The sequence below is a fragment of the Pelobates fuscus genome, chromosome 3 (assembly GCF_036172605.1).
Source record: "Pelobates fuscus isolate aPelFus1 chromosome 3, aPelFus1.pri, whole genome shotgun sequence".
Taxonomy (NCBI): domain Eukaryota; kingdom Metazoa; phylum Chordata; class Amphibia; order Anura; family Pelobatidae; genus Pelobates; species Pelobates fuscus.
In genome coordinates, this window is record NC_086319.1 from 194,679,315 (window position 1) to 194,703,342 (window position 24,028).

At 39.8% G+C, this 24,028-nt stretch overlaps 1 protein-coding gene across 2 annotated transcripts in view; it reads left to right on the plus strand.

Moving 5' to 3' along the window:
* The window catches only part of GLRA1 (glycine receptor alpha 1), a 112,278-nt gene that overhangs the window by 26,116 nt on the left and 62,134 nt on the right, over nt 1-24,028 (plus strand). For both annotated transcript variants that reach the window (XM_063447856.1, XM_063447857.1), the window contains exon 2: nt 19,656-19,786. In XM_063447856.1, the coding sequence (XP_063303926.1) occupies nt 19,656-19,786 (131 nt within the window). The remainder of the gene's footprint in view (nt 1-19,655; nt 19,787-24,028) is intronic.

Below are 24,028 nucleotides of genomic sequence, written 5' to 3' on the forward strand. Positions count from 1 at the left end.
CCTGTTACTTCCTGGTTTATTTAATTCAATGGAGCTAAACTCAAGAGCTAAATTCAAGAGCTAGGCAATTGCCCACAGTACCTGCCTTGCAAAGACTTCTCATTGAGCTGCATTGGGAAGTCTGTGATTGGACGGCTACAGAAAGTCTGGACTTGGTTAAAAGGGGAAGGCTTTAAAAGGCAGCAGAAAATTGAACTGCAACTATTGCAAGCTGTTTTTAAATATATGCCCAATGATAACATAATACATGCATGCATGTTTTCATTGAGAGTATATCTACTAAACATTTGCATTTGGTCAGTGGAGCGTCCCTTTAATAAAATACTCAAAACTTAACTTGTGATAAAATTTTTTCATAAGATGTTCTGTTTTCTTTCAAATTTATATTAAAGATTTTGCAATTAAATCACAATCAAAATTCACAAGGGAAAGCCAGGTCTTATTTTGCAAACAATGTAGAATTTGTATAATTCCTCTATTCTGATGGCCCAGCGCGAAGACTAGAGCTTACATCAATGATTGACATGGCATCCAGTTTCACGGTTAAGAGTTTCTAATAATTTACATTTCATTTTGCTTTTTACAGTTCACAAATACATATTTGTTAAATTACATGATAAGTAAACATACTGTTTAAAATACTGTGAAGTGATAGTTCCACTGTCACTATGACGTTAAGAGAGGCAAATGTCAACTGATTAATAAACTAAACAAAACACTATTTCATGTTCAACACATATGTTTGTAACATTGAGTAAGCAATAGTTTCCCTTTAACTCTCCTGGGGTTGATTCCAGACTAAAAATCAAACAGGACACTAAAAAGTGTCGCTATGTGAAGGGTTATTTTTCTGAATGCTCTAAGATGAAGCACTAGATGATCACAAGGATAGATAAACCTTCTGCTGAGTTTTCAGTAGCCAATTGTGTTTCAGAAACACTGATTTGAATTAGCACAGGTGCTAAAATCAATTGCATCAATATCAGAAGGTAGCTGTATATATTTCTACTACTTTGCTGATCTGAGGAATATATAATATCACCTAAAAATAACCTTGTACTAATTGTTGCCTGTTAGCAGCAAAACTGTCCTAAGTCATGAACTTGAAGGTTTAGAAAGTCATCCTTATACATTCCCATAAGACATTGTTTTGCATAAGGTAACGATTGTGCTGGCTAAGTAAGCCCCAGTTCAATTGACTTTATGTATCATTTAATGACAGTGATGAAATGCTGTTAGGAAGACTAATGAATTATAAATGTTAGGACATAAATCAGTGAAAATTACAGTGTATATTTTTTAGCCCCAGTTAGCTAAACAAGATGCTTGCCCACAACCCCCCTGGCATCGAATGACGCAAATGTCAACTGATTTTAAAAAAAAAAGCAATATTTCATCTTCATCATGTATTCTTTTATTAACATATATGTTTGTAACATTGAATCCTTTTTGAATTGGAAATCATTCTCCAAAGTGTGAAATGGCATGGCAGCAGCAAGATTCAATTTGTATATTGTGCTAGAAAATATATTGATTAAATTCTATTATTATATAAGCATTACAGAATCTGTTGGCACTATATAAATAACAAAAATAATAATATAAAGGTTCCTGTCTGCCGAAAGCTGTGGGCTGTTAATGTACTTATGCATTCTCATGACTGTAGTAGTTATGGTGCAAGTAGTCAATGTACTTTTCCAGCATTTTTTATCAGTTTTCAAACAGTTTGCCAAAAAATAGTAGCTGTCTGTTCTTCGAAGTCCCGGGAGCAAAGAGGTCGCTGTGCTTTGGGTGCTATTATTTGGGTCCTGTTATTTGTCAACCTGCTTGAAAACAGTTTGGAAAAGAACTGAATGACTGCACTCAAGAGAATCTTGCATATTATCCACTATAATAAGTTATAGTGTTTTTTGTGCTCAGAGTGTCTGTTAAATGAGTTACAACTGGGGCGGCAGGGCCTGCCTGCCATGCCGGACACATTCATCTTGTATGGGATCCGGCACATACTTTCATAAAAAACTCTTTTAACGACATATATACTGTAACGGACCGTTTCAGCATAAAAGGGGAAAAATGCGTTTAGGCGATAATCCCCTTTTCCATAGACAGGCACAGCTACTGCAGAACATCAGAACTCACGAGCTGGATACGAAATGACACTCCGAACTGGAACAGCTGAACAAGAAAAGCATACAATCGGCTTACACTCTTGGCAGTCAGCTTACAATCCAATCCCCCCCAAGAACGAGACGACACTTCATTTTGAGGGTTAAGCAGGAACTCTAGACTGGGACACCCAGTCTGGCTTTTATTACCAACAAGTACATACAGGACACTCCCAGGGGGAGGATGAAATTACCCAATCACATGGATGTACCTCCCACACATTTCCTCCCCTTAGATTAACACTTAACACAATTATACTGTACACCTTTTTCCCCAATTCCTGGATGTACCCCAAATACATATGCTACACCTCCAAAACAGGTATCCCCTGATAGCCCTTATTCAGGGGGACAACATATGCAAGAATCAGCCCATTCGGATAAATGGTTCAGGAGTTATGGAACTTTAAAGTATTGACCGACCGCATGGGTAAAGTATCCGAAAACAGTTCCATGCATTTTGGCCCTGCGGTCGGTCACAAACAAGGGAATGAAAACAGACGAATTGCCTGTGTTATAGAGCCTGGAGAGGGTTTGAATGAATTCCCTTGTTTGTGGGGTTCTTTCTACCGAACGGGGGGTCATTCGGTAGTTTCCATACGAACTTCTGGAAGTATGGAGGTCTCAGCGGTGTTTGCCTAGTCAAGTGTCCGATTTCAGTTCCAGACACTCGACGGCAAAACACCGCTGTTCGGTAGTTAAAGATGGCCGCCGCCACGTGTTGGTTTCCTGAATGGCGGCCACCCAGAGGACACAGAACACATTACATGATTGCCAATTACCCGTTTGCAACATTGTTGCAAACGGTAATTGGAGGCACACTTAATCCTGGGTGGTCTGGTTGTTCGGTAGTTTCCTCAATACAATGAATGGAGTGATTCTACCGAACAATCAGATGAAGGCTGCATATATATATATAACCCAGGTTAACTGCATACAACAATACATACATGACATTTAAAGTATTAAAGGCAGGATTACTGTACTACGTTCCACAGTCTTAAAGGTACAGTAGTCCCAAAAGTTCCAATATGTCCATCGCTGCTTTTAAAGGGCCAGCAGCAGCAATACAAATTATTACCTGCCCAAATATAGTCTTTAAAGTGCAATATGTCCAGGGGCCATAGTCAGCGGGCAGGAGGCTAGCAGCCAGGCCTCTCCAGTTCACAGTGGCGAAGCTGGTTTTGCCACATATACCATCCTCCCTAACCCCTACTAACTAAATCTGGGGTGCTCCTGAACCCATCGGGTTGAGTTTGAAGTGTGCTTGATGCCCCCGAAGGTCCACGTTTCTGATGCACCAAGAGTGGCCTGGGTGAGTCCGGGGGAATGGAGAAGTGAACGATCTCCATTCCTGACCTGCGCTGCCAAGTGATGCCCTGTTCCCCCACCCCTCCCCAGACTGGTGGGGGTTATCTTGGTCTACCCTCTAGAGGCTCCCCTCATTGCTGAGTGAGTACATGCTGAACACGCAACTGGCACTCAAGCATGTACAAGATGGCGGACGCCGCTTGTCACTCTGACCCCTTTGGAGACACCATTGCGATCCTGCATCGACTTACTCTGGGCAAGGCTAAAAGTGTCCTTGCAAGAACCAGCCCTGCAATCCTGTTAGTTGTGACTGTGCACGAGGAGTTCAATTTTTTATGCGCCTGGGCCCGAGTGGCGCGTGGCTGCAGAGCATGGAGCAAATACCTTCAGCGGTGAGACTGATCCGATTATCAAGCTGGGCTTTACACCCCCTCGGGGGAATACCTGATGCCTACATGGGACTCACCTTATTTTCATACTGTGGCTGTGCAACTCTACCTTTGAGAACCTCTGACCCTATGACCACGACCTCCATAGAGGGACTGTTCTGGGCCCCAAAGGGGCATGGACTGACCTTAACGCTGTGTCACTGATTACCTGCTGTGAGCGATTACCAGCAATAAGCCTACCGATCTCACCTATTCCTACTGCCTGTTTAGGGGGCCTTCTGGGGCCTAGTAAATAAGCTACCTGTTTCCCTCTACAGTCACTACCTGTCCACTTAACATTAGTGCATATAACCTGCCTATCTACTACCATTGGCGTGCGCAGCTTATTGCATTAGGGTGTGCCCCCTAAAGCACAAACACACACGCCGGGTGTTTATGTATGTGTATATATATATATACCCCATGCGCACGCCTATGTCTTCTACTATACTGATTACTTCAATCTGTACTATGCTACTCTTGTCTCCCATCCTTCTTTATATAAAAAATGTGCTGTTAATATGTACACTTACCATCTTTGATAAGCTAATCCTGTGCCACCTATCCAGTGTATATTGTGCAAACTTTGCTATTAACATGCACAACAAAAATAAAGATTTTTTTTTTGATTTTTTTTAAATGAGTAACTATATATTTATAAGCTGTGAAGGAATTGTAAAACATCAGCAACTTCAAGTATATCTAATATGCCACCAGGTCACAGCTTCAAAACACAGATTATCTTCACACATGCATCCTAAAGTGACTAACTGATAACTATGTGACAATGTGTCCTGTTCATGTGATTTTATTATATATATTTAATATAATAACACTAAAAATCTCACACACTTTGTTGCTGCTATGGAGCTAAAATTCCAGCAAGTTAATATCCATCCACTAAGAGCGCAGTCTTGAAAAAAGTCAGACTCATGACTGAAACGTTGTCCTATGTATATAGATTAATAAAGATTTATTTTTTTGCATTTAAAGAAGACCAACGAGTGTGCTTATACTTGATGGATATCTCTGTCTCTGTATGCAAACCAAATGCAGCAAACTTGCCTTGTTGTTTTTTTCTAATTTTGAGAACTACATTTTTTTCCTTTGAACAGCCATTTAATTCTTTTTGTATACAAAACACATACATTTTTTATTTCTGTCAATGTCAATGCTTTTCACCTATTCGATCTCACTCACTGTGACACTTGACTGTAGCCTCGTAATTATCTGGCTGAGAGAATGTATGAATGAGGTAAAATTTGTGATGAGTGATTATATCCCAGCAGGAGTTTGAGGTTTCAAAACTAATTACAATAGTGTTTTCTAGTAATATATCTGTTTAGAAAATGTCTCTAAGTAAGGTGAACATCCTTGTTAAGAATCAATCCTAGGATACTGGGTTTGTTGGAATGGCATGAAAACTTGTTTTTCTAGAAATATTTATTTTGTTATTTTTATGACAGCTTTTGTAGAGAATATTAAAGTTTTTTACTCCAGAGAGATGAAGAAAACCAAATTTTGGTGCGGTCTCTAGGGGCTACTGACAATATAAGATTTTCTAAGAAAAGGAACAAAGGAATATTGTTTTTATCGAATTCACATGACAATTTTTAAAGGGTATGTTTAGTTATAGATTTTCTTGTGGAGTTTAACATGCGCCTTCCTACATTTTATGTGTTCCCCAGAGAACCTGCATATTGTAATATGACAAAAGATTATTTCCTATGTTTAGAAATAGAGAGAGAGAGTTTGACAGGCAATACTTTATGTTGAAATTCTACGAAATAACTTTCTATAACACTTGACGAGGAAAAATGTGCATTACAATAGGTACCAAAAACGTAATAGTAATTGTTAAAGTTCATGCATACTATTTATATGTTTCAGATGTTCAGGAGAACGCCTCTGGACCATAAATCTAATTTAATTGTTGCTTGGCATTGTATTTATATAGTACACAATGTCCTTTACTTACATTCAAAACACATACAAAAGCAGTACATTTTTTTAATACCTCAAAGAAAATCACATTTTTCTTTTTCTTTTTTTAAAGCATGGTTGTTTCAATTGGACATCTTGTGTTAAGCCTATCACTCTGTCAAAGTAACGCAGTCTTATTTTATATCTGGTTTTATTTACCAGTTTGCCATAAATACAATATCATAGTTAGCAACTGATTTAATTCTAGGTTATTTTCCTACTTAACTGGAGTCTATTGAGTCATTCCTTTTCAATTAAGAGGTGGCAATGCTTAGACCATTACCCAGAAATGTCTTTATGTGATGTCAGTCTGATGTGTCCTTGAGCATTCTATTTGTATATGTGTGCCCTGCAGCATAAGGAACCAAAATCTAAGGGTCTGACATTAATGAAGATGGGTATCCAAATCCCAACAAAGAATAAAGAAGCCTGTCAGACTCTAGTAAATAATGCCTTATTTTTATATAATGTGTAGTATTATTGATTAGAATAACAACATTATTTTTTTTTTACTATATAAGATAAAAGTAAGACTATAATGAAACAATAGTTCACTAGGTATGGGATTATAAAAATATGACGACTATGCACAGTTTGTGTAATTTCACTGACTCTTCTGTTTAAGGAATCTCAATGTAACTTCTGGGATTCAATTTACGAAATATAAGCACTTTTTATAGCCCTGTCTTTCAGCTTATCAGCGGTTAAATGTGTTCATTCGAAAGCAGTTTTCTGTTCAGTTATTCTTTCTCTCTTTTTCTTCCTGTTCAGTTTGTCTTTCTGTGTTCATAAACAAGCCGTACCTAGGTTATCTAGCGCTTAAAATTTATATTGGCACCCCCTTTCCAGCAAACTGTAGAATTTTTGGTTGTTTTCTTTCTGCAATGCCCCTGACATCTTTTTGTTGGAGAAATTACAAACACACACACACTCGCAGTTATATACACACAAACATTCATACACAAACCAAACATTTGTATGAACACACACATATTCATATATGCATACACACACACACACTCATTTATATACACACAAAACATTCATACTCACACATACTCACATTCATATACACACATGCATATTTACACACACACACACACACACTTACATTCATACACACACAGATACTCACATTTGTACACTATTTGGCTCATTATCTCTTTTGCCCAGTGCTTTGCTGCTAGGATCAGTCACTGATTGCACAGATCCCTGCAACTCTGTACTGATGAGGTGGTGTTACTTGCCAGCTCCTGGCATTAGTACAGTGCGGCAAAGGAGTTCTTTAGTCAGAACAAAAATTTAATCCAGCCACTACCTCACCATGGCTTCCTGTAAGATATAGGACTCAATTTAAAATTCTGGAACTTGATTATACATTTCTACAATTCATAGCTTCTACCTAACTATCTTCAATTATACATAGTATGTCCCATCCAGGCCCCTTCACTATGCCAAAACACTACATCTATCCTCTGATCGTTCTCGCACCTTGAACACCCACCTTCAAGATTTCTCTAGAACTGTGCCGTTCCCACGGAACAACCTTCCCTGCTTTGTTAGACACACAGCTAGTCTCCAGTCCTTCAAAAAATAAATGGAAACTAACTTCCATTGTTTACAACCCTTCCTTCCCACACCTTGGTAGACCACCTTGCTATCTTTCCTGCTATTGTATCATTAAAAATGTATAAACTCCTCTAGCAACCTACTTTTCCCATACATGAAATGCATCTTACACTTACCTCTTGTGTCACTTTACCCCAGTCCCCCTAGAATCTAAGCTCTTTTAAGCAGGGCCCTGAACACCCTCTATTCCTGTGCGACCAACTTGTCCTGTTGTAAATACGTGTCTATTAGTATACCTATTATACAATGCTGTAGAATTTGTTTGCGGTTTATTAATAATAGTAATAATAATAATTTACTTTATGTAAAAATAAATCAATGACCTACCCCTAAAATTCTTAATTTAATGTACTTTGCTAAAGTTCCGTTTAACTAATTACTGTTTCCTTTTAATCCAAGATCATAATTTTATACCATTTGTGATGGGCCATTTGATTTTACCTATCTGGTATACTTGTCGATCTGATACTCTGTATTCTATGTAATACTTTTGTATTTTTCTGTAAGACATCTGATGTGTCTGTACATTATCTCTTTTTTATATATAAATGCCAATAAAAAAAAATTATAAATAAAAAAGCAACTCCTACGGAGATATATGGTTAATTTTACTGAAAAGGACTGGAAGAAAGTAAATTGAAATATCAGACAGAAAAACAAACTGTGTTACAAATTCTGAGATGGTTTCTCTATGATAAATATTGTACATTCTTACTTGGGAAAATGCTGCATTGCATACAAAACTAAATTTGCTGTGGCACCACCTGCTGTTCAAAATCCTGTTTGCACTTACAACACATCTATGCTGCCTTATTTCAAAAAGATATTTAGGATATGACCATGTCCACTTGAAATGAGCAGTTTTACCTTTTCCAAAAATATTTGATCCCTTTAACGAATGTCAAAGCGATGAAAAGCATGTTTCAAATTGGGTTAAATAGCTGACTTAGGGAAAATCGACAAAATCTACTACATAATAAAGTCACTTCAGTTGTCAACTCAACTATATTGCACCCATGCTATACTGTCAAGTCAGTTAAAAAAATAATCTAGTAGCTATGTCTGGCTATCCACAAGATAGATTGAGATCTCTTAAAATCCAGCCACAAGTCAGTTGTTGTCACGGTAATATACCCCAACACGCAGGAATAGTCCAGATAGTCAAGAGACAAGAAACCAGGATTCGTCTTACCGGACCTTAGAATGGCCGGACTAGACGAGTACAAGAAAAGACAGAGTCCAGAACAAGCCGAGGTCAAGGGAACGGAGAGACAGCGTAAAGTAGAACAAGCCGAGGACTGGTACACAGAAGACAAACCAGCGGATAAACAAGCAAGGATAAAGAGAGAGCGGAGTCAGGAACAAAGCCAAGGTCAAGCACCAAAAAACCAACTGAACGATACAAGTACTAAAGGGAACTGGACAGAAACCACGATAGGGCAAGGTGCAAAGGAAACAGGTGAGTATAAATACCCTAATGTTCACTTTGATTGGCCCCTGTCATATCCACGCCCCCAAAATGTGAGTGTATGGGGAACGTGGCATGACAGGGGCCAATGGGAGACTGATTCTAATTTTGTCTCCCACTGTCCCTTTAAGAGCGCGCCCGAGACGCGCAGCGCGCTCTTAGTGTCAGGCAGGACACGTGACCGCTTCTCGCGGTCACTGCCCGCCTGACTGATCTTGTCGTTGGATGAGCCGCGCGCGGCTCGTGCAGGAGCAGGACCGCGCGCGGCGAGAAGAGAGGACCCCGGCCGGCCCCTGGAGAGGGTAAGTACTGCTACAGTACCCCCCCCCTGAAGAAACACCCACCGGGCGGGGAGGAGCAGGCCTGGCAGGAAAGCGAGCGTGGAAAGAACGCACAAGGCGAGGAGCGTGAACAGCGCCAGCGGAAATCCAACTGCGTTCCTCAGGCCCATAGCCCTTCCAATGTACCAGATATTGGAGGCGACCCCGAAGAAAACGAGAGTCAAGTATAGCAGCCACTTAAAATTCCTCATGGCCCTCCACAGAAACTGGAGGGGGAGGAGGGACATGCCGAGTATAACGGTTGCACAGGAGGGGTTTTAACAAGGAGGTATGAAACAAGTTAGGAATGCGTAGATTCCTAGGAAGATCCAAGGCATACGAGACAGGATTAACCACATGCAAGATACGAAAAGGACCAATAAAACGAGGAGCCAACTTCATAGAAGGCACACGAAGACGAATATTGCGAGTAGAAAGCCAAACCCAGTCCCCCACAGCATAGGATGGAGCCGCCCTGCGATGCTTGTCTGCCTGAACCTTCTGGCGAGCAGCGGAATCCACCAAAGAACACTGAACCTGCTCCCAAGTATTACGTAAACCAGCCAAATGTTCATCCAGAGCTGGCATGCCCTGTAAGGAGAATGCAGCTGGAAGAACCACGGGATGCCGGCCATAAACAACGTAAAAAGGGCTGTTACCGGAGGATTCATGAGCAGCATTATTACGAGCAAACTCAGCCCAAGGAAGAAGGTCAGCCCAATTGTTCTGATGGTGGGACACGAAACAACGAAGATACTGCTCTAGAGATTGGTTGGCACGTTCAGCAGCTCCATTAGACTGGGGGTGGTAAGCGGAAGAAAACGAGAGGGAGATACCCATCTCTGAACAAAATGTTTTCCAGAATCTGGAGATAAACTGGCTACCCCTATCGGACACGATCGAAGTGGGAATACCATGCAACCTAAACACCTCCCTGGCAAAGATAGAGGCAAGTTCCTTGGATGATGGCAATTTGACAAGAGACACAACATGAGCCATCTTAGAAAAACGATCCACAATCATCAGGATGACAGTTTTACCATTCGAAGGAAGTAATTCAACAATAAAATCCATGGATAGATTGGACCACGGCCTCTCGGGTATGGGCAACGGATGCAACAACCCACAAGGAACTCTGTGGGAGGACTTCATACTGGCACAAGTAGTACAGGCATTAATGTAATCGGTGACGTCCTTGCGTAAGGAAGCCCACCAGAAATATCTAGAAACTGCTGAGAACGTTTTAGAAATACCAGGGTGTCCAGCAGTTCTAGTGTCATGATATAATGACATAATGTCTCGTCTCTCGGGTATATCAACGAACAGTTTATCAGCAGGCCTCTCCCCAGGAGCCATGTTTTGTTTAGCCTGTATAGCTTGTAAGAGGAAAGAAGAAATAGAAAGAACAGTAGTAGCTATTATTCTGTCGGGAGGAATGACAGGGGTAACATCAATTTCTAGTTTGTCAGTAGTCTCGAATTGTCTGGACAGAGCGTCAGCTTTAGTATTACGATCACCTGGTCTGTATGTGATTATGTAATTAAAACGAGACAAAAAGAGAGACCACCTGGCCTGCCTAGAAGACAATCTTTTTGCTTCACTAAGGTAGGAGAGATTTTTGTGATCCGTTAAAATGAGGATGGGATCCCTAGTACCTTCTAGTAGATGTCTCCATTCCTTGAGCGCCAAAATGATAGCAAGGAGTTCATGATTGCCTACATCATAATTTTTCTCTGCTTTGGACATCTGTCTGGAAAAGAAGCCACAAGGGTGTAACAGCTTTTCAGGTGAATCTCTTTGAGACAAGATAGCACCTACCCCAATCTCAGAAGCATCAACTTCAAGAATAAAGGGTAGTGAAGGGACAGGATGCTGTAAAATAGGGGCAGAGGCAAATGAAGCCTTCAGGAATTCAAAGGCCTCAAGTGCTTCTGGTTTCCAGACATGAGTATTACCATCCTTCTTGGTCATTCTGGTTATAGGTGCTACAATGGCAGAAAACCCTTTAATAAAACGCCTATAATAATTTGAGAACCCCAGAAAACGCTGAATGGCTTTCAAACCCTGAGGTAGAGGCCATTCCATAATGGCAGAAAGTTTCTTGGGATCCATACGAAAACCCTTGGCAGAGATTATATAACCCAAGAATTGGACTTCTGATTGATCAAATGAACATTTTTCGAGTTTGCAATAGAGACCGTTAACAAGAAGAGTTCTCAACACTAATTTAACATGCATGTGATGAGTCTGTAAATCAGTAGAATAAATTAATATGTCGTCCAAGTATACTATTACGAATGTATGTATATACTGACGTAGGACATCATTAATAAATTCTTGAAAAACTGCTGGGGCGTTACAAAGGCCAAAGGGCATCACAGTATATTCGTAGTGACCACTCCTGGTATTAAATGCGGTCTTCCATTCGTGATCCTTTTTGATACGTATGAGATTGTAAGCACCCCTAAGGTCCAATTTAGTAAAAACAGTGGCATGTTTAAGCCTATCAAATAGTTCCGTGATCAAAGGTATGGGGTACGCATTTTTTACAGGGATTTTATTTAGGTCCCTATAGTCAATACAAGGCCTTAATTCGCCATCTTTCTTAGATACAAAGAAGAAACCAGCTCCTGCCGGGGAAGAGGATCTTCTTATAAATCCCTTTTCTAAAGATTCCTTAATATATTCCTCCATAACCAGATTCTCCTGAGGAGATAAAGGATATATTCTCCCTTTGGGAGGCATAGTACCAGGTAGTAAATTAATAGCACAGTCGTAAGGCCTGTGAGGTGGCAACTTTTCAGCCTCCCTTTTATCAAAAACAGATTTAAGAGACAAGTACTGAGGGGGTATGACCGTAGGCACGGGAGGAATATTAGTAGAATTCAAAGGGGTGATTTTAACAATACAAGACTCTTGGCAAGCATCACTCCAAGAAACTATTTGTCCTGACTCCCAATCAATAGTGGGATTATGAGTACGCAACCAAGGATACCCTAACACGAGGTGAGAGGAAGGAGAAGTAATGATCTGAAACCGAATGGTTTCAGAGTGTAACACCCCTGTAGACATATGTAGTGGTACAGTTTCATGTGTGATAACTGGAGAGCATAATGGTCTACCATCTATGGCCTCAACGGCCAAGGGTGTCTCCTTCTCTCTTGTGGGTATGTTATTCTCCTTGACAAAACTGGAATCTATAAAGTTTTCGGCCGCTCCGGAATCAACCAGGGCTAGTATATTCCCTGCTATGCAGTTACTACCAAGGTGCAGGGAAACAGGGAGAAGCAATTTATTAAGAGGCAAATGTGAGGACTCTGATGTCACACCCAAGGCCAGTCCTCTATACGGTCTTAGGTGCGATAGTTTCCCGGACGCACGGGACATTCTTGTCTCATATGGCCCCTCCTACCACAATAAAGACAAAGTCCCTCCTTTCTCCTATAAAGTTTTTCAACGTCAGTAAGTTTGGCAACCCCTAACTGCATAGGTTCCTCCTCTGACCCTTTAGATCCCTCGGGAGTCTCAGCTCTAGGTGAGTTAACGGGGACAAAGCGTCTATTTCTGGACTTGGTATATAACCTGTCACGGATCCTGTTATCTATATCGATGAGATAGTCAATAAGGTCCTCTAGGGGTACAGGGAGGTCCTTAGCTGCTACCTCATCCAACATAGTTTCAGACAGACCTTCCATAAACGCAGTAGTAAGCCCATTGTTAGTCCAATCTACCTGTGAGGCAAGGGTACGGAACTGAATAGCATAATCGGCTACAGATTTAGATCCTTGCTTAATTCTCATTAACGCCCTGGCGGCATTTTTTGACCTTTTAGTCGTGTCAAATGTTCTACGAAACGCTGTGAGGAAGCTATTGAAATCGTGTACCATAGGTCCATTAGCCTCCCAAATAGGATTTGCCCATTCAAGTGCCTTATCCGTAAGCTGGTGCATAAGAAAACCCACCTTAGATCTATCAGTGGGAAATGAACGTGGGTACATTTCAAAGTGAAATTCCACTTGATTAAGGAATCCCCTACCCTACATGTCTTAGCGTCCCCTCCATACCTAGGTGGCGGGGTTAGATGTGCTGAAGCATTAGGCATATTAGCTGTGTCTGGTACAGGGGTTACAGGAGGCGCAGGTACAGGTACCGGAGCTGATCTGGATAACAGTGTCTGGATGGCTTGAGCCATTTGATCCATACGGTGATCCTGTTCTGCGAATCTAGCCTCATGAGTGGCCATCTGTTGTCCTAAACCTGCGGGGTCCATGGCCCTATCGTAATGTCACAGTAATATACCCCAACACGCAGGAATAGACCAGATAGTCAAGAGACAAGAAACCAGGATTCGTCTTACCGGACCTTAGAATGGCCGGACTAGACGAGTACAAGAAAAGACAGAGTCCAGAACAAGCCGAGGTCAAGGGAATGGAGAGACAGCGTAAAGTAGAACAAGCCGAGGACTGGTACACAGAAGACAAACCAGCGGATAAACAAGCAAGGATAAAGAGAGAGCGGAGTCAGGAACAAAGCCAAGGTCAAGCACCAAAAAACCAACTGAACGATACAAGCACTAAAGGGAACTGGACAGAAACCCCGATAGGGCAAGGTGCAAAGGAAACAGGTGAGTATAAATACCCTAATGTTCACTTTGATTGGCCCCTGTCATATCCACACCCCCAAAATGTGAGTGTATGGGGAACGTGGCATGACAGGGGCCAATGGGAGACTGATTCTAATTTTGTCTCCCACTGTCCCTTTAAGAGCGCGCCCGAGACGCGCGTCGCGCTCTTAGTGTCAGGCAGGACACGTGACCGCTTCTCGCGGTCACTGCCCGCCTGACTGATCTTGTCGTTGGATGAGCCGCGCGCGGCTCGTGCAGGAGCAGGACCGCGCGCGGCGAGAAGAGAGGACCCCGGCCGGCCCCTGGAGAGGGTAAGTACTGCTACAGTTGTACAGGGGTTTCATATCAGTTGCTTCTCATTTTTTCACACCTAAACAAAATAACAGCAGGTAAAAATGTAAATATAGGACTGCCTCATTGTTGGGGACCAAACTAAATAATGATAATTATAGAAAATATTGAAGAATGCAATTTCATGTTATGTTCTTCTTCCAAAAGCAAACTTGTGTGGGTTCAGATAGCTAGGGTTGTTATATACCTGATATATTACTCAAATAAAGGCATAGTTGAGTTACAGCTTAAAGGTCATGTCAGCTGTTGAGGGATGCACAAAGGCTAATCAGATGATTGAGGGCTCTTCTGACATCCTCCCACTGGCCATTTAGATATGTTTTGCCAAGTCAATTCCAGATGTGCAAATGTACTCGGAGTTACAGAAGGTAAAAAAACTGATGCACATGAGGTGAAAAGGGCTGTATCTGAGAAAAAGAAGTAATTTTGCCACCACATCTATATAGCGTATCTGTGACTTACTAGTTAACAACTCAATAAGAACCCTGTAGGGAGACAAGGAATATTTATTTGAAGGCACAGTTACGGGCCAAAAGACGGGTGTACACAGCATGAGCAATAAGTGATTCATCCATCAATACATGGTACAAAACATTCTGTTCTCTCTCCCTGACACTTCTCTCCATTAGATTTTTTTTATTTTTTATTTCTTTTTTTAGAACCTTTATAAGTTATTTTAAGTCTCTTTGTAAAAATTTAATTAAAGCAATTATTTAATAAAATACAGACTAGCAACAGATAAAAGAATAATATTTCAGGAGTGTTTTTTTATTATAGACAATAATTAAATGGAAATTTAAGATTTTATACTTATAGAAATTCTTTTCATGCGCATTTTTCACCTTGTTGGTAATTTTCAAATAAATGAGAAGTGAAAAATCTACAGGAACATATTTATGGGGGAAAGCATTGACACACGTTATTAATAAACTTATTCTGTGTTTGAAGTTATTTTGAGTCATCCTAGGAATTTTTCCAAAACTGTGCACTTTTAATTAACATACCTTTTAATCTCATGATAAACGTAGAATTTTAAAGACAATCTGTCACCGTCATAAATGAGAGCATCTCTACTGACCTTATTTTCCATAATATTTTGTTTCATTAAACTATTTAGAAATCATAGAAGTGATTTCTCAGGACAAATTCAGAAAGATTATTAAGAAGAAGTGTACTGTTTTGAGAAACAGGGTTACCAAATCTATGCATTTCTTTAAAGTAAACTTAATGAGAGGGTAAGAAAACTTTATTTAATTTAAAGTGCATGTGGCATTATCTTAAAATTCTCACTGCTACTTCTAAATATATTTTCCTTAATTAAAGAAAACAGTAGGGTTTATTCACTAAACATTGAATAGTAGAGGAATGAAAACCAAACAGCTGTGTAGCTAATAAATGCAAATGCATTTAAAGTTGCACTATTTCTTTAAACAAATTGACTTGGGGTCAGTTACTGAGGTCAGGGGCGTATTAACCGCAAGGCAAACAAGGCATTTGCCTTGGGCGGCATTTTCCAGGGGGCGGCAAAAAACGCCGCCCCCAAATGCCCAGGGCAAATGTCTTGTTAGCCTTGCGGCTAACAGACATGCTGGGCTGGTTGCTGGGCGGGCGGGCGGGCGGGCAGGCTGGGCGGCCGGCGAGGGAGCTCTTCTCCTGAGCTCTCTGCTCAGCTCCCTCGCGCGCCGCCCGCAGAGTGAGACTGGGAGCCGGAATATGACGTCATATTCCGGCTCCGCCTCCCAGCCTCACTCTGCGGGCGGCGCGCGAGGGAGCTGAGCAGAGAGCTCAGGAGAAGAGCTCCCTCGCCGGCCGCCCAGCCTGCCAGCCAGTGCCGTCCTGCAGCCACTGGACCACCAGGGAATGGGAGAACCCCCCCACCCCCAGCATTCCCAAAGGTAAGGAGGGGGGGGGGGAGTAAATAAAAAAAAAAGGGTTAATGTGTGTGTGTGTGTGTCTGTGTCTGTTAGTGTGTGTCTGACTGTGTGTCTGTTAGTGTGTGTGTGTCTGACTGTGTGTGTCTGACTGTGTGTGTGTGTGTGTGTGTGTGTGTCTGTTAGTGTGTGTTTGTGTGTGTCTGTTACTGTGTGTGTTAGTGTGTGTGTCTGTTAGTGTGTGTGACTGACTGTGTGTGTCTGTTAGTGTGTGTCTGATAGTGTGTGTGTCTGTTAGTGTGTGTGTGTGTGTGTTAGTGTGTGTGTCTGTTAGTGTGTGTCTGACTGTGTGTCTGTTAGTGTGTGTGTGTGTGTGTGTGTCTGTTAGTGTGTGTCTGACTGTGTGTGTCTGTTAGTGTGTGTGTGTGTGTCTGACTGTGTGTTTGTGTGTGTCTGTTACTGTGTGTGTTCGTGTGTGTGTCTGTTAGTGTGTGTGACTGACTGTGTGTGTCTGTTAGTGTGTGTCTGACTGTGTGTCCGACAGTGTGTGTCTGTTAGTGTGTGTGTCTCACTGTGTGTGTCTGTTAGTGTGTGTGTGTCCGACTGTGTGTGTTTGTTAGTGTGTGTGTCCGACTGTGTGTGTTTGTTAGTGTGTGTGTGTGTGTCCGACTGTGTGTGTCCGACTGTGTGTGTCTGACTGTGTGTGTCTGTTAGCTAGTGTATGCGTATCTGTCAGTGAATGTGTGTGTATTTAGAAGGCGGGGGAAGGGTTGGGTGGGGGTGGCGCGCGCACGGGGGGGGGGGGGGGGGGGGGTGTCTGAGTTTTGTCCTAGGGCAGCACAAAACCAAGATACACCACTGACTGAGGTCCACAAATTAAAATGAAAAATTACCTATTCATTCAGAATTATGTGCATGACACAGTTTTTATGCCTCTTTTCCTGCATTTATATGTACATATTAAATGTAAATCATTACTATTCTATGGAATCTGATGTATATATTCCAGTGAAATATTTCCATTAATTTAATGCATGCTTCTATATCTGCGTTGTGCTTAGCTGAGTACATTTACTGACTGGTTTTAAACGATGAATGAATAATTTCTTACACGCTCTTGGTTTACCTGCTGTTAGAATTCTAGTGTAAATCTGCAGGTAAAAATGAAGATATTGCCATTATTTTTGACGTGTCATGCAGCAGACTATTATTATTATAATACTGGGTTATATTTTTTTATCTTACATCAGTATTTATAACACTAAAATTGTGGAAATACATTTCTGTCCAATGCCCCTATGTAGCATTAATACTAGATTTTCTATCGAAGGTATGCAGTAAAATTATCGTGACAGAGGATCATTTTTTTCTTTTTGGCTTTTGGCATGGGAGTTGTAAAGAAGATAATGGACCAGGTCATGTTATGTGCGATTTGAGAACCTACTGGAAAAATTAAAACAAAAGTACAAAAAAGTTGATAAAAAAAGAAATTGATATTTCCCAGCATTATTTTATTCTATACTTTAAAAACTGGCTCGTACAAACTCTCTCAGAGTTGACAAAAATAAAAAAGTTGAAAAAAAATGTAATTTGTATTTCCCAGCATTATTTGTTTCTATACTTTGAAAATTGTCTCTGGCCAGAACTCTCCCAGGGTTAATTGCTTTTCAACGGTAGCAAATTAGAATATTCATGGCATAATTCGGGCTGAAATAGGCAATCTGTGACTCGAGTTTGAGAAATTTTCCAGTTCGGCTATTTATCTGTCATTTTTGCCATTCAAATTTTAAAATGCTACAATTTGGAGTTGAGCCCCCTAAAGACTTTTGTTTTGCATCCTTTATGTTTATTTTAATTTAATTATACCATCTTTCATTGATGTCATTCAGTTTAAAATATATTCCTCTTTTTTGTTTGTTAATCAATAAAACAATCTCTAATAAAGGGTTAAGTAAACAGATATTGTCTAGAGGAACATTTAATGTCCGGGCGGAGAGATAATGAAGTGTTATTGATCAGTCTCAAGCAATTGTTCCCTTGAGCTGCATAGAAAATAATCTGCTAAGCATTGATAAACAATGCACATATGGTTTGAGCTGGTTCTTATTCACAAATGGCTGTATTACCTGCAATTACTGTAGGGAGGAATGAACGTAATCAGAACATGTGTTGGTGACCTCTAAAGACAAGAAGGACGTCCAGCCAATTGCACATTTTACACAGCTGAAAACTGTGATGTGGCTAAATATAACACAAGTATCTGTTGCTGAAGTTCAAGTAATATTATTATTAACCCAGCAGTCTGTATCGCTGGCATAGAATGATGGGAATTGTAGTTATTAATCAATAAGAGGGATTCAGATACAGAGAAGTATAACTGCTTTACTAGCTTTTATGAATGTTATTTTCCTAATAGATTTTTGCGAAAAATTGCATTTGGTAAATAATCTAATATCACCAGTTTACATAAGGAGTGAATTTGATCATACATCTATGGAGTAGTACATTTGAGATCAGTTTACTTCACCCTTCTGTGTTACATCATGGAATTCCATAGCTGATCTACAGAATGCTTATTTAAAGTTGTTTTTGAGTTTTACCAACAAACTCCTCATTGCTCAATGGCTGTCTTTAATGTTAGTAACATTCCATATCACAAAATCTAACAAACTGTAACTGGTAATTCTCAGGGCAGGACTTTTAGTTTTCCCATAGAGAGAATTAGGAGCCGGTGGATGCTAATTCTCAACTCATTTCTATGATAAATCAACAAATTTAAAGCCTGTATCAGCAAAGTGTATCGATAAAAAAAATCATGTTAAAAAGAACATCTCAGTGTCTTGAAGTGGTTATGGTGCCATGAATTTCCTGGAAGTCAAAGCATTAGCAAATCATTTCACTATTTAAGTTTAAGGGTGCCAGGGTACTTTTGTCACCATAACCACTACAGGAAGCATGTGTTCCTTGCTGTAGTGGTTCCTTTAACAACTATGACTATTCAATGCATTGCATTAAAAAAACATATGTGTAACAGATTCATGCAAATGTTTGAAATATGACTACATAAATTAAATCACCCCTTTGAATATTGCCAGGTAGTTGAGAAAGTGCTTTGCAATTTTATTGAATACATTACACTTACATTAGGTTTTTTAACATGCAGAATCATATTAATTGTTTCCTTTGGAGAAAGGAAAATACATAAAAAATTGTATGCCAGGACTAGGAAAATGAATGAGTCAAGTGCATTTTGTGTAAAAAAAAATTAAATCAGGATTATTACAAAACTAATTTTACTCTGCAATACCAGCTGTGTAGTTCCAAAACAAGATCTATCTTCCTGTACAAAAGGCTTGCATCCTATAGAGATAATAATAATCAATCAGCAATAATAACCTGCCATGTATTCTAGCTGTTTCTTTATTGGAAGGCTTGTTATTTCTTTTTCTATTCCATAATTCCTTGTTTGCACATTCTAACTGTTTCCATTTTCTCTTCTTTACAGCCTGGCCACTTCCAAAGAGGTGGGAGCTTCAGCCCGCTCTTCAGCCAAACTCATGTCTCCTTCAGATTTCCTGGATAAGTTGATGGGGAAAATTTCAGGATATGATGCTCGAATTCGACCCAATTTCAAAGGTGCCACAAGATTTTATTTTGCTTGTCATGGTATTGGTACAGTGTTGGTCATTAAAATAAGTGAAAACTCCCTTTGCAGTAAAAAAAAAAAAATCTAAACTCTACATAGTTCTACATATTTTTTTTTATTAATTTTATATATGTGTATATATATATATATATATATATATATATATATATATATATATATATATATATATATATATATAGTAGAAATAACAGGAATAATTAATCAAACAATTAAGAATAGTCAATATAACCCCCTCCCTTCCCTCCCCCTCACAAACTCCCCAGTCTTGTTAAAAAGCAATAGCTGAGGAATTCAGATGGTAGGGAGCATGTTACTGACATGTAGAATAGCCAGGAAAAGAAAATTACGGTATTTATGTAAACAATTTTCTACTTTCCTGGCCAAACATGGCAGCATCAATTATAGGCATTAGCCAAGTTCCCATGAAGGGTGGGATAGACACATTAAACTGAAGACCTCATAGATGCTCAAAACACAAAAGGTTTATTAGGCTCTTAGTGCCACTGAAGCGGGGACACTTTTCCCAAAACAGGATTCTTTAGAGGAGGACAAATCCAGTTTGTAGTGTCTTACAAACATATGATGAAAGGAACAAGTAGCTGCCTTCCAAAAATATCCTCTACTGGAACCTCCACCCTAGAAGCCCATGAAGTTCCCAAACTTCTGGTCGAATGTGGTCTGATGATGCTCGGACCTTGGAGACCCTGGGAAGCATAAGCTTTAGTAATTGTTATGGAGATCCATCTTCTAAGTGTTGCTATGGAAGCTGCTTCACCTCTTTTGGTGCCTGATGGAAGGATGAATAGTCTTTCTGATTTTCTGAAGTGCATATACTTCAATAGATAGATTCTGAGGCACCTTACCACATCTAATTTACTCCAGCAATTTTCTTCCTGAGTAGATGGATTAGGGAAAAAAGATGGAAGCACTATCTCTTGTTGAATGTGGAACCTAGAAACCACTTTAGGGAGAAATTCAAGCCTGGGAATAAGAACCACTCGATCTGTACGGTTTCGCTGAACTTAGTGCCTGTAGCTCCGAGACTCTCCTGGCTGATGTTCAGGCAATAAGGAAGAGTGTTTTAATAGTCAGCAAATATATGCACAATTCTTACGAAGGCTCATGACATTTTTCCCATGGTGGAGTCTCTTGTGCTAACAAGGGACTCAAACCAGTTAGTGCTGCCAACACAGCCTGTTTAGAAAAAGAAAAGAAAGTTATTTTATGTGGGATCTACAAAAAAAAACCTCCCTGTCAGCTGGGACAGGAAAAAAAGACTGGGGAATTTGGGGGAGAGAGGGTTGATAGAGGGGGGGGGGGGGACAGGGAGGGGGGAGCTTATATTGACTATTCTTAATTGTTTGATTAATTATTCATGTCCTGACAGCTGGGGAGGAGCTAACCCATAAGTGATGCTGTCATGTTTGACCAGGAAATAAATATATATGTGTAATATACATATATTACACATACAATGTGCTTTGTAGCATATCACAACTTAAATATCTATTTCAGAATGCCCTCAACATTTTATTATTTATAGTCCATGAATTAACTAATCTCAGAAAAGAGAAAAACTAAAATAAACAATACAACAAAAATACTAAAAATAAAAATAAAGGGGGGAGGGTATGCCAAGGTGTGTGATTCCCTAGCTATAGGAGCGCAATATGGTTTCCATGCCTATTCTCATTAGTTCTGAATTTCTGCCAAGGATCCCATACTATAATAAAGGATGAGGCGGAGTGTGTTCGTCTATAAGTAGCATTGGGGCTACATATTTTAATACACTATCTAATTTCTTAAATTAGCTGATTGAAGAGATAAAACATTTAATGTGCAATAATTTAGACACATTCTTTCAGGGTTATTCACTAAGCTCCATGTATTAACAAATTAAACATGAATTGCAAAATTGGGGCAGACATTGCTGATTTGGAGAATTGTCCATCTCTTCTTTTGTCACAGCTTAGCTATTTTCATTTTATTTTAGTTTTGCTCTTCAGAATGATTTTTTTAAGATTCAGGGTTTAATAAAGTTTTCAAGACTTTATTTCATTACCTCTAACGATGATGATTTAGACTCCAGCAGAGCGTGGGGACGCTGAACATAAGGGCTGCTTACTATGCAGCCTTGAGCCAGGATGCCCCTCCAGTGGCCATCTAAGGAGTGGCCACTTGGAGGTTTTCTCTGTAAAGGCAGTGTTTGCATGAAAATCCCTGAAGGGAGCTATTATACTCACCAGAACAACTACATTAAGCTGTAGTTGTTCTGGTGATTATAGTGTCCCTTTAACATTTTGCTTTCAATCTGGTGGTGATGTCATTCATTCTGTTAATGGATTTAGGTATAGATCTTCATGTATCAACTCAAGCAAGCCATGACTATTACCGGCGAGCAAATGTTTGGTGGACTGCGATGGTCATGGATTGAGGGCTGGTTTGGGAGATCAGGGATTTTCTCATCTGGTCTAGTTAATCGTAAAAGTATATATACCAATCAATCACTTTATTCTTTATATCCCTACCTCCAGTTAATGGCTTTCATATATGGAAGCTGTAAAGCTATACAATGCTTCCAGGTCAGTCTTCCAATAATTCAGTTCTGGCTAGGAAGATTGATTGATTGATTTATACTTGAAAATACACACTATAGGATCTCTTGAAATATTATTGACTGCTTGAATAGATAGGGCCCATGGTGTAGGGGAGGTAGTCTGAGAACTAAATACTCTGTTTTTTATGTCTACTTCGTTACACTGTGCAGAGCTCAGAAGCAGAGACACTGAGAAATGTTTGTGTATGTTTATGGGAATCATTTTTTTTCAGTAAAGTTGCCTTGGACCTTTTCCAATTTTGTGCCGAGTCCTTTACTTTGTTGTATATGTGAGTGTAGTCTGCTCTGGGCTGGAGGTGCTTAGATGGTCCTTTTGATGTGTGCCTTCTAACTCTTTTTAATATATATTATATTATCTATATTTATATATCTGACAGGCAGTTGGCAGAGATCAGTGACAGCCATGCATCTTTTCAGGCCAAACATACTGTAATCTAACAGGACAGTGGTGTCTGGTGCTCCCCTCACAGAATGAGGGAAAACTAGGAACGGTACTAAGTAGGCATTAGGGATATTGTCAACAGAGAATGTCTACAGAGGCTACTCACAGAGAGCGACTATGGAGGGCAATATGAAAGTGGGCACAGGAAAATCATATAGGTCTAGAGATTAAAGAGTAAAAGGGACCTGGGGAGGGTCCTAAAAAGAGAATTGGGGAGAGTAATATGAGCAGACACATCAGAGGGGGTTCTAAGAAAGGCAATTGAGGAAGGTGCTATCACAGGACATAGTGAAAAACCTAGGATAGGTAATTGAGGTGGGGAAGTGCGGAGAAAGTCAATTGGGGAGAGTGCTCAAATGGGTTACATGCTTTTACATATATATAACACACACACACACACATATATATATATATATATATATATTTTTTTTTTTTTGTGTGTGCAAATAAGTATGTATACCATCAGAAAAATACATATAAAAATATACAAATACATATATAGTCACGCACAAACTAAAACCCGTACAAAACTGTTTGTATTCAAACAGAATATATGGTGTAACAAACAAGAACTAATGATGAGCATGGCTTAATCTACAGATATTCACATGTCTCAGTTCAGCCAAGAATGCTAAAAAAAAAGTATTTGGCGCTTCTTCGTAGACATAGGTGATTGTGTAATCCACATTGTAAGCACTTCTTCTGTGAGCAAAATAGTAAATATTGAATTATGACATTAATCGTCTTCACAGAAAATTGACTTGCAGGGGTTCCTCAAGGGCATTATTTGTACTATAACCATAAACCATTGGTTTCTAAGTCTCTTGGTACAGTGATATGATACAATGCTAAAAGAACATTGGCTTTACATCAATGCATGTTGAAGACTTAAAGGGATACTGTAGGCATGGTAACTGCTTCATCTTATTGAAGTGGTTATTTTGTCTGGAAGCCTATGGCACAGTCCTTCCATTCAGCATTAAAATATTTTCAATATTTTTATGCTATCCAAGAGTCCCATGAAGCCTGTCCACTCTGTGCTACTTGGGTTAATGAGGAACTATTAGCTTGAGCAGCAATGGGTGGCTATGATTGGCTGAGAGTAGCAGCTTTAACTCTACTGTGCTTTTTTGTCTTTTAATTAGTGTAACT